General features: G+C 37.2%; 1 protein-coding gene across 4 annotated transcripts in view; it reads right to left on the bottom strand.

Annotated features, from left to right (window-relative positions):
* The window catches only part of lpin2 (lipin 2), a 59,499-nt gene that overhangs the window by 6,672 nt on the left and 37,367 nt on the right, over positions 1 to 15,460 (bottom strand). For all 4 annotated transcript variants that reach the window (XM_012964909.3, NM_001079049.1, XM_012964906.3 and 1 more), the window contains 8 exon segments: positions 15,047 to 15,234; positions 13,233 to 13,326; positions 11,755 to 11,824; positions 10,986 to 11,075; positions 10,490 to 10,569; positions 7,494 to 7,638; positions 3,615 to 3,763; positions 1,995 to 2,081 (listed from right to left, as the gene is read on the bottom strand). In XM_012964909.3, coding sequence (XP_012820363.1) covers positions 1,995 to 2,081; positions 3,615 to 3,763; positions 7,494 to 7,638; positions 10,490 to 10,569; positions 10,986 to 11,075; positions 11,755 to 11,824; positions 13,233 to 13,326; positions 15,047 to 15,234 — 903 coding nt within the window.

Below are 15,460 nucleotides of genomic sequence, written 5' to 3'. Positions count from 1 at the left end.
CAATCATAATATGTGGGTTTATCTATGAAAAAAAACCAAGCAGCAAAAAAAGATTAAAAAAGACTAAAAAGTTTCTGGAAAAAGTAGTTCTCTTTACCTTAAAAAGAGGGGGGGAAACAAGGAAGGGAAAATGTAAGTTTATTACGTTACTATTTGTTAAGAAAACCGCCTATTTTTCTCTAAGCCAGCCAATCGATGTTTGTTAGTTTTAGTGTTCCCTGAATACAACTCAGGAAGTAAGGGTTTCTTATTTTAATTATATAGAATTAGTAGGGAGAGAGAAAAAAGTAAACTGAAACAGAACAGGCCAGAGGCCCATGAGTGTGAGCACTCACAATCCAACAGCATTCCTGTTGTACTACCCTGAGCTACAAAACAGGAGCTAATGGATTAGAAGACAGAATGCCACTGTGATTTAAGCAGGTTCCCATGGCCAGACCCTGATTTTTCTTACTTTATATACACTTATTGGGTCATGAAAAAGTTAATTTATTGTAAAGAAATACAATCTCAGGTCACTTTTCTATACAATTTCTACAGGAAATTATGAGTACAGAACCATGTCATTTTATTCTGGACACTATCATTTTCCAGGCAAACAGTTTTTTGAATTAAATGAAAAGGAAAGCCCTGAAAGTTGGGCAATGAATAATCTACCAGAGGCTCTAGCCAAACATTAGATGTATTACTTTAGTTAGGCTGATCCTGAGTAAGTGTAATGATGTCATCCTCCAGGACCGCACAGTCAATCTGAGCATGTGCATAATTTTTTACGGACAACATCATTTAGAAACCGCATATACATTGAAACTCATGTTGTCTTCTGCATAAGTAAGCAATCGTTATAGAATGCTTGTGCCAGCAAGGTTAAGAGATAAAAGAGCACATTGCCTTTAAATGCCTTTAGGGCAATGTCGTCTGTGGGAGAAGGCATTTTCCCGCAATTAAGAAGGATTGCCACATGCAAAGTGTTTTACATGAGACAATCCCCATTCATCGTTGTCTGACATTGTCCCGACACCTACAAAACCACAATGTTTCAAGCAATTACGCATCCCCCTTGAATCCAGCTGGCACTGCCTGTTTGTAGGATCCTCTGGCAAGTGTGACAGTAACTTACCAAATACTGCTGCTGAGATCTCATAGCAACTGTTCCCTAAATATTTTAATACTTCACATTACATCATCTGCACTGGATGGAATTATATTCTGTCAAGCATCCGGCAATTTTTAGGGATGGGAAGTGACCTCTCATCAGATTTACAATCAGATAGTTTAAATCTCCCCCAGTTACAGCTTTGCTTTATTAGATGGTCTTATATGGTTTCATATTAAGTCATTTGCCACTTTACAGGTTTCTAATTCAGACAAAAGTGTAGCCACCCCCAACCCCTTTAAATTTACCCATACTGTAAATTAAAATTAGTCAAGAAGCATCACGAGGTTATTTTGTGAACAGTCCACTCCCTTCCTGCATATTTACCATTTAGGGCTCTGGCACACGGGGAGATTAGTCACCCGCGACAAATCTCCTGTGTCTCGGGCGACTAATCTCCCCGGATTGCCATCCCACCGGCGAAAATGTAAATCGCCGGTGGGATGGCATACGCGGCGGTGCGATTGTTTTAAGTCTAACCCTGCAAAAAGTAAGATGGTGGTGCTGCATTGTGTTTCCTTGTCCTTTACACTTCTTTAAATTGCTAATTTTGAAACGAAATTTTCAGCGAATGTACAGTTTGACCTACCATCACCAGGAAGGTACTGAAGTCAGGGGCCCCATGACAGAGCAATGTCGAGAAATAAAAAAAAAATAAAAAAAAAAGCAATTCTGTGGGGCTTTTGCCAGAGTAGGCAAAGTTTTGCCTCATGGTGGGTTTTTGGCATAACTAGGGAGTGACAGGTGATAAGTGGGCTGATTATTGGGGCCCCATAATTATTGATGCTGTCTCAGACGCTGGGTATAGGACCCATCACAACATGGAAGATATTCTTACTCGTGTATAGTGTGGTAAAGTTTTGCAATGCCTTGATGTGTCCAGTCTTTTCCAAGTTGTGGTAAAATCTGTCCTAAGGCATCGGACCTTTAAAAGAAAAACAAAATATCAGTACAGCTCAATATGGCACCCACAAAAAAATAATACACAAGGGCCATAAATATCCTGTAAAATATATAAGGTACTTATATATCTCATGTTACAGTAGGAGGTATCTTTTCCTCCATATAGTTCTCTCCTTCAAAAAACGCAAGAAGAATTCTCTTACAAAGCTTATGCTTAGAGGTACATGCTGTTGCAGCTGGAGCAGATATAACAGGAAATATCAAGCAGTTCTCTACTAGCCATTGTTACAAGGCTACATTCCCTTACTGTGGGGCCATCCATATTTTGTAAAACAAAAATAATATTTACAAGCCAAAGTGCAATAGTAGTATAGTATTGATAATTTGATTTATTTAACTTTATTAATGCAGAAATATTATAATACAATGGTAAGCAAAACAGGCACATTTTTGGAAGCACACAAGCCAGTCTCTCAAAAATAATTACTACTCATACATTCTTAATTTTTATGTAAAGCTAGGCTGAACTATAACTATACATAGAGCTTGAAAGTAGTACTTTAAGGAAGACCACGGCAGCGCAAAAGTATTTTCAGATTGTGTCTGCCTCCCAACACTCTAACACAGTAGCATGCCTAGGAAGGGGAGCAATTGGGGCTCTGTATAATGTGTAGCAAATTGGTAAGGTTTTCCTTGCTCAGTAGGCCTTTAATGCCTGCAACGATAGTCTAGCTTTGTTGTTCTTAATCCTATTTATTTATACAGCAACAAGTATAAAATACTGATGAAGGAAGGATCTCCTGACATTCAGTTCCATTGCTTTTCCTACACTGAACAACAGAACTGAGCAGATACAAGTCAGGAGATGGTTCCTGCTTCGGTAAATTATACTTGTGTCTTTGTCTGTCCAGCTGCCTGGCTTAACCCTTTCCTTGTCCATTCAGCTTGGAATAAACACTAAAGAAAATCCTATAGTTTCCCATGTCAGATAAGCAGCACAGCTGTACTTACTTATCCCAGCTGATGTTTGCTATTGCTGCTACTCACATAAACACTCTAAAAGCCAGGGTCAGTCACTTGGACTGGATTTTACAATGCAGCCTTCATAATCAGAAGTGGCACTCCTGTAATAGTTTAGACTGGCAGAGGAGTGCCACAAAACTGCAAGAGCACCAACTAGGGCATTAAGGGAACTTTTGTCAATATGTGATGACAGTTACCATTTAAGCAATTTCCCATTAAGCAGGTCTGCATTATGTCATTTGAATATGTCATGACTATTTTAAGATGGTGTTTCAGAGATGAAATATGTTCCTATGTTGAATTGCTTCAGTATGTGAGGTGAAACTAGCACACGGAAGGACTCAAACACCAGAATTACACATTTGTAGAATGTATAAACATCAATGTTCCAAGCACAAAGGGGCCCCACACTAAAAAGGTTAGAAGTTCAAAGAAGAGGAAATGAGTGGATAACAAAAAGGAATAAAACTGATTTCCCATGTCAGTGACAGGCCCTGGAGATTATTGCAACACAATCTAAAATTGTACTTGCTTTGTAATTGTCCCATCAATGTCCGAAATGATTATTTTGTCATTCCAGTTCCACAGATAGATGGTTGCTTCACACCGGCATGTACCTTGATACTGGGTTGTAATGCTAAATACAACATCATTGGGACCATCCCTTAAATTCAATTTTTCCTGTAAAGGACAAAAATACACATTTTAACAAGTTTGTTATGATGTAGTTTAGAGCACATCAATAATAATTATCTTGCCTATACACCCCCCCCTCGTTACTTCTAATTATTCCCTAATGTCCAGGCAGCTTAATGATACCACTTAGCACCCCTCTTCTTATATCTTATTTGTGCCATTGCATTTGATATTTTGGGCAGATGCCAAATACATATATCATATAACTTGTTACATGTAGTGGGCCAGTTTTATGTCAGACTGCATGTTGGAAAGCCGGATTAAATTAAAATGATGATATCATATAGTAAAGTGTATGGAGCCTCTGAGAAGACTGGGGACCATACAAATCCTTTAGAGGGCCACATCCGGCCCATGGGCCCACAGTCAGACAGCTCTCACATTTATAAAAAACATTTATATGTAGTCTTGTTTATAGAAAAACACAGGTAAAGCCCATAACTTAACATCAAATTATATTTTCATTAAAATATTCAGAAGCAAGGACTATTAGCATAATAACATTCTCTCTGAATTATCTGTTCCAAAAAGAGAGGCTTTCCCAGATGGCTCTGATTCAAAGTTTCCCCTGATGATTAAGAATCTATCATATCAGTGCTAACAATGCTTCTCAAACATCTGGTTCAGGATAAAAGTGAGCATTTGTATATGATGTGGCAAATAGGACAATTCATAGATGTAATATAGAGTTACAAAGATGTACAAGATCTTGGTCTTCATGTTTTCAAATCAGCTGTAATTAAAAAAAATATACATTTCCCCTAATCTGTTGTTTTAAAGATATCCTAAAACCAGAAACGTGAATTTAGCATTCACATTGGTTCAAGATTAGCAGTAAAGTGCCACTTGGAATATAGCTGCTTACACAGAATTTTGGATTTATTTACAGAACTATTTCTTTGAATTTTGTTCAGTTTTTGATTCTCCATGTGTTTTATGCTAAGCAACCTGCAGGCAGTAGAGAATCAAAACAAACTTCACAGATTAATGGTGGTCGTATATGGCACGGTAATATTTATAGGGTCATGGGGATCAAGCCTGCTTAGGTCAACAGTTTTATATTCTTTAACTCTTAAAGGACAATGAAAGGTTAATATAAATTAATAGTAAGTCTAAAGGCATTCTTTTTAAGTACTTACTGCATATCTAAATTCCCAGATCCCTGCTTGCTTCTCTGAGATATGGTGCTGGCAGCCTACAGCAGTGTGAAGACTACAGTGACATCACTGAAATCTCTCTCCCCTTCCTGTAGGTGCCAGCGGCAGCCTTCCTATTCTCTGAGCATGTGTGTAACTTGATCCTGTCTCCTGTTCTGAGCTACACATGCCCACCAGCCAATCAGAAGCGGATCTGGCAGAGGGGAGGGGGGGAGGAAATGAAACACATGTGCAGTATGAAGCAAGGAGGGAAAGGAAGGGAGAATACCTTTTTAGAGATGGCTGCCTGTTCTAGAAAATGTGAAGTAAGTGTGACTGAGTAAATATTTCATTAGGTGAGCCAAAAGTGTGGCGTTTTTACTAAACAATAGGAGGACTATTGGGCAGTATGCTTTTTAAATTTTGACTTGCATTCTCCTTTAAACCCCTTTAAAGCACTACAGCACATATGAAGTCAACTTTTTAAAGGTCATCAATCCATTGAGCAGTTTAATTAAGCAAACAAATTTATGACTTATGTCCAAATGAAGTGCTAAAGGCCCGTTCATTCCACACTTTTAAGAAAAAAAGAAACACAAATACAAGAGTATTATAGAAATGATACCTATATTGGCTAACAATAAAAATACATTTAGCCTGATGAAGAGGCCTTAGAGCTCTGAAATCTTGAAATGTATTTTTATTGTTAGCCAATATAGGTATCATTTCCACAATACTCTAGTATTTGTGGGTTTTTTTTTAATTATTTTTGACACTGGCTTACACGGTACTACAGTTTTTGTTTTGTGATTCCACACTTTTTTTGCCTGATTCCCAGTGTCTGCTTCTAGGCATTACTGGTAACCTAGTGCTACAGCAGTACGCTAAACTGTGTTTTATTTTGCTAAAAAGGCTATCCAACTAAACTGGAAAGTTTCTGGAAAATATTAGTCAACAACACACCGGACAAAGACTGGTTCATTTTGTAAGAGGCTGAAGAGCTAATCCTATGGAACTTATAAAGTAATATAATGAACTATAATCAACTGGCTCCAAAAGCTATTCCGCTACAGTCCTTTTTTGTTTATTTATTTATTTTTTTTATATTTTGTTGCATTGAGTAAAGCAAAAAAAGAAAAACCAGTTCTGATATTCATTTTTAATTGTAAGGGGAAATGCTTTATGACACAGGCTGATTGTAAAAGTATATCTAGAATTTCTGCCATAAAGAAAGACAGGAATTTTGTTGTTTAAGTTTGCCAGAAAAGAAGCAAAAAACCCAATATTGATATACACAATACTTATACTTATATTGATATACTCATTGTGTTCAGGCAATTGTAAACAATTTTAATTCTGCCAACAATATCCCTGTAATGCCAACTGCTGATCTGTTATTTGCAATAAAATATTAAAAAACTAGATTTGTGTAAAATGGTTTATAATTACCCCAGTGTGCCAATTGTTTCCACTTTACTGTTATATACTGGTCACAATGTATGCATACACATTTCCTGCCTTAAATTTGTGAACTATATCCTTAAAATGCTGTCCCCTGGATTGAGCTGTAGTCACACTGCTCACTACAGGAAATTTACCACGTGGCTATCAGAGCTTGTCCGTGGCTGACTTTTTTTTTTTTTCGTCAAAAACAGAAATCCACTGCTGTAGATCAGCCACCAGCTGAAGAGCACATGGCCTGATACATAAACAGAATATCAAGTTCAAAAACTATAACTGTGCAATTGTATGTGACTATGTAGCTAGCAAAATATCCCTTTCCCACAAAACAAAAATCTTTTCCAGTGTTTTAAAATAGCTGTCACTATACTTCAAGTACTGGCATTTTGTAATGAAGTATTAATATGTGTAGAGGCCCTAGGCCCCTGAAATGAAAAAAGGAGGAAAAAATCACAAACATCTTACCATCAACCCCAAACATCCCTAAACAGTTTAGCCACAATGTGGTGTGATTCATTGGAAGACACGCAGTCAGAGCTGGCTCTTATTGTTTTACAGTTCCCTGTCATTGCTTTTCACACAGATTACTAATACAAGGCAGACAAAACGCCTACAGTATCTAAGTGGAAAATGTGCATCTAGATTACATTACCCTGAGAATGTGGTCACAAACCAGCAGTCTCAGAATCAGAGGCTCCAGGTGTGTTGGACAGTGTTCAGGCCTTCACCACAAGTTGCTGATAGGAAAATAGGCCTTCGTATTTTCAGGTAAATGACAATAATCATACAATTTTTTTTACATTACAACCCAGTAATTTTTAACATACTGTACTCAGTTGTTTCCCCACACGTGTTCCCCCTAGCATAACGAATAATTAATAAACGAGAAACAAAAAAGCCATTTTTTACTGTGAGAGAGTGCACTGAGGTGCTGACTGTTTCCCATACCCTCTTTTCCTCATACTGCTTTTAAAGATGTTTGCACATATATGTATGTATGATTGTATGTAACAATCCAATGGAATAAGGCAAACAACTGGCACACTGGGGCAGTTCCAAGCAGGGAATTTACTAAGTACAATAAACAGAGGTATTTTCTGTCACGAAGCAGCACATACTATTTTGTCAGAGGACAGGCGAAGTGTTTTCTTGTAGGCTGTGGTGCTTCCATGGCTCTGATGTTCTGTAGATGAAAATTCTGTTTGTATTTGTTTCAGTTCCAATGATTCCTCGTCACTTGAAGAATTGTCATCAGCTGGCGGCCTAATAAAAACACAATTATGATTGAGGATTTTTATTAATTCATATATAAATATATTTGGATCATCTTTCTTTTCACCTTTAATAGTAAGTTATATACCTTAATGTCCAAAGTAAGCAAACCTCATACTTTATAAAATAAATAATAGTGAATTCTGAGAATTTAAGCCATGTCATTTGACCACATTTTGTGCTTTCATGTTAGGTACCTGGAAAATTGACACGATATACAAATACTTGTGATATATATAAAACAAATACCCTGAGTAACATACAAAAGCTGTTTATTTCTTATCTGGTGTTGCTTCTACATGTGTAAATGAACAGAACTAGCTTGGTCCATCAATTTCTAGGATGGACAATTTAACATAACTGATGAAATACAATGTCAAAATTTGCTACTCATAGTACACTATTCTAGTTTTGCTTCAGTAAGAAAAACCTACATCTGAAGCACATACTTACAATATTGGCTGTTGTAGCTAAGAGCAGCTTAATAGATACAGCAAAAGCACGTACCAAATACTAACATATTATTGCAGTCAAGTGCAGCTAAAAGAAAAGCCCTGTTGTGGGTAATATGGATCTCACACGCGCCTCACATAATTCTGGTTTCTTGCCATGATCCAACGACTCATTAAATGTAATAAAGGTGAATAAAAAGGTTCTTATTATGAAGTACAAAGAAATTATTAATTCAAATGACGTGCAAAATACTGAGGTCAATACTGGCACCAAAAACACATTCAAGGCACTTGACTAAGTTTGACCAGAAAGCTGCCACTATAGCTCTCTCATTTGACACACACAGCTGTCTCCAGGCTCTGCAGGGTACAATCGCAATATAATCATGGAATCTCCATTTTTAACAGGGGAGGGAGGTGTTTATTGCCTTATAAGGACTATTATGAGCAAGATGATGACAGATAGGAGTGAGGATACTGTCTGGCAAAGAATTAAAGATTTTCTATTAGTGAGATATTTCTTGTTGATTTTCCAAGTCTATAGGGAAATCCCTCAAAGTACCAGGATCTCTGCCAAGAGGGATTCTACATCCTCAGCGAGTGTTATCATTCTCAAGAAATAAAGGATTTTTGTTTTATATATACTGTGTATATACAGGGGGATACATAATGATGTGAATATTTTTTAAAAGTATAGTTTGGCAAAGCATAAACTCAATAACATTTCTTCCTTAAAGCCACAGGGCAATCACTGCTGCTTAAAGAAGGAAAGTTAAAATCACTCGGGGGTGCCAAATTTTAGGCACCCCCAGTGATTGTTATTGCTTACCTTACACCCTGAGCTGGTGCTCCTGGCAGGAGAAGACCGCTCCGGGCCAGGGTAGCTGCAAGGGAGCGATCCTCTCCCTTCTTCAAGCCGCATGCGCAGTAAAGTGAATAGACTAACTTTAACAAAAAAGCTACTACACATGCATGGGTCCACGATCCCAGAGATAGAAGGAAGAGGATTTCTGGCTCACATGGGGAGGGGGGGGCTAGCACCCCCCATTGATTTTTACCTTTCCTTCTCTTTTAAAGACACAAATTAAAACAATGCAGTTTATATGAATATTCCAATATAGCAGATATATTTTTTATGTAAAGATGAACTAAAAGCATAGGCTAGAAAAGGACTTCAAATTTATGTTACATATAAGGCTCTCTCCTAAGAGCAGGCATTCTTGTAGGTATAGCTTCCCCAATACAGCAATACAGCATATGGCCAATATAACATAAAACTTTAAGAAAGGGGGTGTGACCTCAAAAATTTGCACTGTGTAAGCAAAGGTTATAGTTCATGTTGTTTTGAATTTAAAAAAAAATGGAAAACAAAGTCACATCCTGCATTTTGTCTTATGCAAGCCATGTTCCTTTGTCTGCATGCCCCTTCTCCCTGTGTTTTGTAACTGCTGTGTTTAGACAGTAGTTAGTACTGGCCCTATAAGGGACTAACTCAGCAATTTGGTGAGCGGTAACACAGAGCAGGGGATAGGCAGCATGTTTGACTAATATGTCACTGTTTAACCCTATAAAGCAATATAGCTAAGGTACTGGGATAACAGCCAGGTTGCAGAGTACATGATGTCATTCAGGGCATTAATAAAATATGTGTTCTCCAAAAGCAGCAATAGAAAGCAGCAACCTGGCAAAAGCCCAGATACGTATCAAAGCAAAGATTGCAGGTTAATGACTTTTCCATTTGATATATCCTACAATGTATTCAGCACAAGGTTTCAATGGATGAATGCTTTTTTGTTATGTCTAGAGCAAGATTTAGCATGATTACCATGCATGAAACTAAAACACAATCCATGCACATGCTTTTACATTAGATCTAGTTTCAGGCCTGAGGAGTTCGTAAACATTCACAAAAGGCTCAGAATCATGCCTTATGCCTTACTTGTACCATATTTATATTTTCATTTCAGGAACAAAGCTCTCCTAACCAGATAACAGATCACTGAAAAGCTAGACACTTACAAGAAACTTTATAGGGTAAGATCACTGGAAATAAATATGAGGGAATCTAACAAAATACATTTACATCATTAAGTTCCATGTTCTTATACTTTGTTGATTTGCTTAAAAAGCAATAGGCAAGGTGCAGCCTTCTAAATGAACCACTACTTTCAGCATCCCACCAGCTGGAGGCTCTAGAGGGTGGTGGAAGTGGTAGTCCAGCAACATGTAGAAGTTCATAATTTGCTCACATCAGATAAATAAATAGCCTATGGAAAGCACCGCCTGGCATGCTAGTTCAGGAACCCTCTACAGAGTTTCATTAGGTGCATTCTTAAAGTACTGTAGGTCAGTTTGCTTTAGAGACCAAAAGTGTTCCATGTCAGACATACCTTATATTGGGCTGCTCCATTGTTTCAGATGTTTGCTCGTTGCTTGGTTCTGCACCCAGTTTATCCTCCTTTGAGTCAGGCTATCAGACAAAATATCAAATCCTTAATAACACCTTAATAAATACGTGTGATGTATTGCTTATTGGATGGAAAAAAGCATACTACTGAAGTGTTAAAAATATTATAGAAATATTGCTTTACAGTAGACTGTAATGTGGCATTGCATGTGTCTTCAATGCCAGCCATATAACTACCCATTTTGCTGTCAGAAGATTATATTTCAATTTCCCAGCTGGTGAATTACATTTTCCAACATACCCAGTAGTAGTGTAATCTTAACAGAGTGTCTTCAGTATGCAAAATGAGATGGAACACAGCTATCACCTTTTATTAAAGGAGAACGTCTACCCCTAATCTCATTAAATAAGAATTAACGCTGCAGATCATTAATAAAATGAGCTATAGATCCCAGAAGCCACGCTTCTCATAAGTTTACCTGCGTTACCATATTTTCTTTCTTTCGCCAGAACCACCATCTTGCAGATTTCTTTGGCATTTTTTCTTTTACCCATGTTTCTATGGTATCCTGTAAAAATCATGTTTAAATAATCCAAATTATTTAAATCCAAACCAAAGAAAAATATATAAAAATAAAAATAGTGAGTGATAAAGAAAATGTGACACATGCTATTATACTATTGTGCTTATTCTCCAACTTGTCTGTTAAAGGGGGTACACAAGGCAGATGCTCACTGTGCATCACAAAAAACTTGAATAATATAAGGCATGAAGTAACACTGTGAAGAAAATAATGTCGGCGAAATAAATTTGGCAGATGCAGGGAATGACACGTTACATCGAGGGACAACTAATTTTCTGTGTGCCCATATCACATCTGCCTATCCCCATGTCACTTAGGGGCAAATTTATTATCCTTGATCATCAAGTTTGAGTGAATCACTGTAAGAAAATGCAAGAGAGATCTCTTGCACGGATTTTTTTTGTTTATTTCAAGAATAAAAAAAATCTTGGTTGGGGTGTAATTTTTATATATTCTATTCTTTCTCCCAATCATCTCTGTCTCCCTGATTCATTAACAATTTTGGCAACAGCATCGCTGAGCTAAGCTAATTTAAGAAAAAAAGGTGCTTGCAAAGCACGTAACAGTGGCCAATCAATATTTTTACAAATACATTTAACTTCTCTTCACTACACTGCACATATAACAGACATAAATGTGATATTTCCAGTCTCTCTTTATTTACCTTTGGTAAGTTTTTCTGGAACACCTGCAAACTTAGGATCATGGGAGCAGCCAACACCCAATTGTAGTATCTGTTAAAAAACATTACCATTAGTTAGCCACTAATTAACAAGTTAGCAAAGTTGACAGGTAATGAATAAAAGAGTTAGTCTGCATATAACCATTATATTTTTAATAGCTGCTGCTACTACTGCATTTTAATTCACATTTGTTGCAAAATTATTAGTCTACCTGTAAAGCTTGTGACAGCTTCTACATTTGTGCCAGATAGGCCCACATATTTTTGTATACTTAGGCCACACAAGTGCATGGCCATACTGCTAATAGGAAGTTTGTGCTTATGCAATTCCTATTTGGCCAATGACCCCATAACTTGGGATTCAGGTAAATGACAGAAGATCAGAAATGGTAATCTTAAGAAGGAAAGGCAAAGTATTTTGTTACAATGCCATATGAAATACTACAACCTGAAAAGTGCTTGAGGTAGTCAGGTTGCTGTGCTGATTTCCATTTCTCCATAATCACTGCCAGCCCCCCACAGTTGGGAGGCTTTAGCCCCAAAATTGAAGTGATTTAAAAAAAACACAATACCTAGTCAGGCCCTGGAAATTGCACTATAAAAATATTGACATTTGGTTAGCATCGCTTTCAAAGGTTGACAAAATGTGTATGTTCATTAGGATTTGATACAGATCTGGGATCTGTTATCTGGAAACATGCTATTCAGAAAGCTCCCAATTACAGGAAGGCCATCTCCCATAGACTCTATTTTAATAAAATAATATAACATTTTACATCATAATTTTACATGTAATAATACAGATACAGTGGTGCTTGAAAGTTTGTGAACAATTTAAAATTTTCTATATTTTTATATGAATGTGACCTAAAACATCATCTGATGTTTACTAAATGTAGATGGAGAAAACCTAGTTAAACAAATGAAACAAAAATAATTATATTTGGTCACATATTTGCAATAAATTCATGACCAAATATAATAAGATATTTGTTTCATTTATTTAAATAGGTTTCCTTCTTCTACTTTTAGGACTTGTTTGAAAATCAGATGATATTTTAGGTCACATTCATATATAAATATCGAAGATTTTAAAGGATTCACAAACGTTTGAGAACCACTGTACTTGATCCCAACTAAGTAATAATTAATCTTTATTTCAGGCAAAACAATCCTATTGGGTTTATTTAATGTTTTAATGATTTTTAGGTAGACATAAGGTATGGCGATCTAAATTACGGAAAGACGCCTTATCCGGAAACCACCGAGTCCAGAGCATTCTCGATAACAGGCCCCATCCCTGTAATGTCATTTATTACCTCCAAATAAACAAAATGCAAATCTATACTCTTCAAAGATGTTTAAAAAGGGAGGTGCAATTACTATAACAAAATATACATTAATGAGAATTTAACCTCTAACAGTGCCAAAAGCATTCAGTACAACTGCATCTAAATTACCTATTATAAATCCGCACTACCAAGTTAGGGTTGTCAATAATCCCTGGGTTCTCTGAAAACTGTTGGTAAGTAATAACGTGTTCCTTGAATTTTTCTGCAACAAGAGAAGAGAATTGAGAATAGTTAATGGCACTTTAAAAAATGTCCAGGCACATGACTTAACATTGATATAAAATTATTAAAATGTTAAAACTAAGATCTTCCCTTTCCTCTGTCCCTGGTACTTACCTGCAGACACTAAACACCTGATCAGCCATGGGTGAACACAGTACTGCGCTCAGCACGCAAACACTATTAATACAGTTATTTATGATTATACTTGCTTCTTACATCTTAAGTGTAGTTCTAACACAACAGTTCAGCATGCACTTATGAACTGTGCGCATGGTACAACATACAGGGGGCGCAGATTCTAGGGAGATCTGAAATGAATGCCTGCCTTGAGGAGATATTAAGGCAGCCTTAGATGTAATATGTTTTGCCTTTACACCTAGTGAATAATGCGATCCTGCTGTTACCAACGGATAAGCACACTAGCGTGCCAGAAGCTATAATATTAAACACCTGCATATTAATTACCAAGGGGGACACTATTTACACCCAAGTTGTGGTACCTGCTATTATGTTGAAATTATGGGGAAAATTATGCATAATTGTTAAAAAAAAAAAAATAATAAAAAAAAAATAGTAAATAGTAATGGAGTAAATATATTCTGAGCCAACAGCTGTGTCATAAGGTTTTAGTTTTAATACAGATGCCAGGCAGCTTTTTAAAGTGACAGTAGGGAATCTGTGCAACAACCGGGAAGGTGTCACTAATCTGGATCAACAAGCACTGTAAAGTTGTGTTGTGTATTATGTAAAAGTCTTATTAGATCATTTTAAGTGCTACTTGGCATTATTATCCAAGTGGTAGCAAATGCCCTAGATTTCATAAAGATTGGAAAACACATTTTTCAAAAAGAAATGACACGTGACATAATATATTTATGTAATCGCCAACAGATTTACTTAATGATTTACAGAGATTTCTCAGCATTGACAGCAGTCCCTGCCCCAGTACAGCTTACAATCAAATGTGCCATCACATTCAAACAACAAACACACAATAGGGTAAGTTTTATCAGAAGCCAATTAACCTGCCTGTATGTTCTTTGAGTGTTAAGCTGGCCACACACGTGGCGATCTGACGATGTCAGATCCACCACACACCATTCAGGGCTGAATCGGCAGGTAAGGAGGTAGAAACAATAGGATTTCTACCTCCTTCTGCTGATTCAGCGCTGAAGGGAGGAGATTTTGGTCAGGCGCCTTCTATGGCGCCCGATCAAAATTTTCAAACTGGTCCGATCGGCGAGTCGGCCGATATCAGCAGCTTCCTGCGATATCGGTCGACTCGCCGACATACCATACACGCACCGAATATCGTACGAAACGAGGTTTCGTACAATATTATCGGTGCGTGTATGGCCACCTTTAGAGGAAATTGGAGGTATGCAGAGAAAGCCAATACAGATGCAGGAAAACATATAAACATCAGATCGTGTCAGAAACAAACACAAGATGCTGGCACTGCAAGGCAGACATGGCAAACACTGAACTCTCTATGGTTTGTCACATGAAGTTTACCTGGGACAAAACGTATCTATGAAGTATCTCCCGCCTAAGCCTTGCCTAGATCTATACCAACTGTAGTGGTAAAGACACACGTGCGTATTATTTTTTGCAGACATTTCTTCAAACGCATTTCCCCATTTATTGACATATATGTGTTACAAAAGAGAACCACTCCTACAGCCATGCTGTTAGCTCACCTTTGGATATTTCTCCATTCTCACTGAGACCTCCACACAGTGACAGTGTGACATCAGGCAGATCCATGGGAGAATCGGATAGGCACTCTGTTCCACTGTCTGCAGCAGCACTTCCCACTGACTGAGGAGACTGAGAGCCAGACAAAGGGTCACATTCAATCCACTGTCTTGAACCAGGATCTGATTCACTGAATAATAAAGAATTCTTGTTATAGACACACCACCACAATTTTTGACAGGAGAGCGCATGAGATTTAAGCATATATTGTACATGTATGTGGAACCTATCATTTGAGCAGAGAACAGTACCTAAATTTTTGAACAAATACAATTTAAGGAACAAAAAATTCTGGAATAAGAACTGACATGGTAACTTGCTGGTGCTATTAATAAATGATCCCAAAAGCAGAGAAA

Source organism: Xenopus tropicalis, chromosome 6 (assembly GCF_000004195.4).
Source record: "Xenopus tropicalis strain Nigerian chromosome 6, UCB_Xtro_10.0, whole genome shotgun sequence".
Taxonomy (NCBI): Eukaryota; Metazoa; Chordata; class Amphibia; order Anura; family Pipidae; genus Xenopus; species Xenopus tropicalis.
This window is presented reverse-complemented; position numbering and strand designations above follow the sequence as displayed.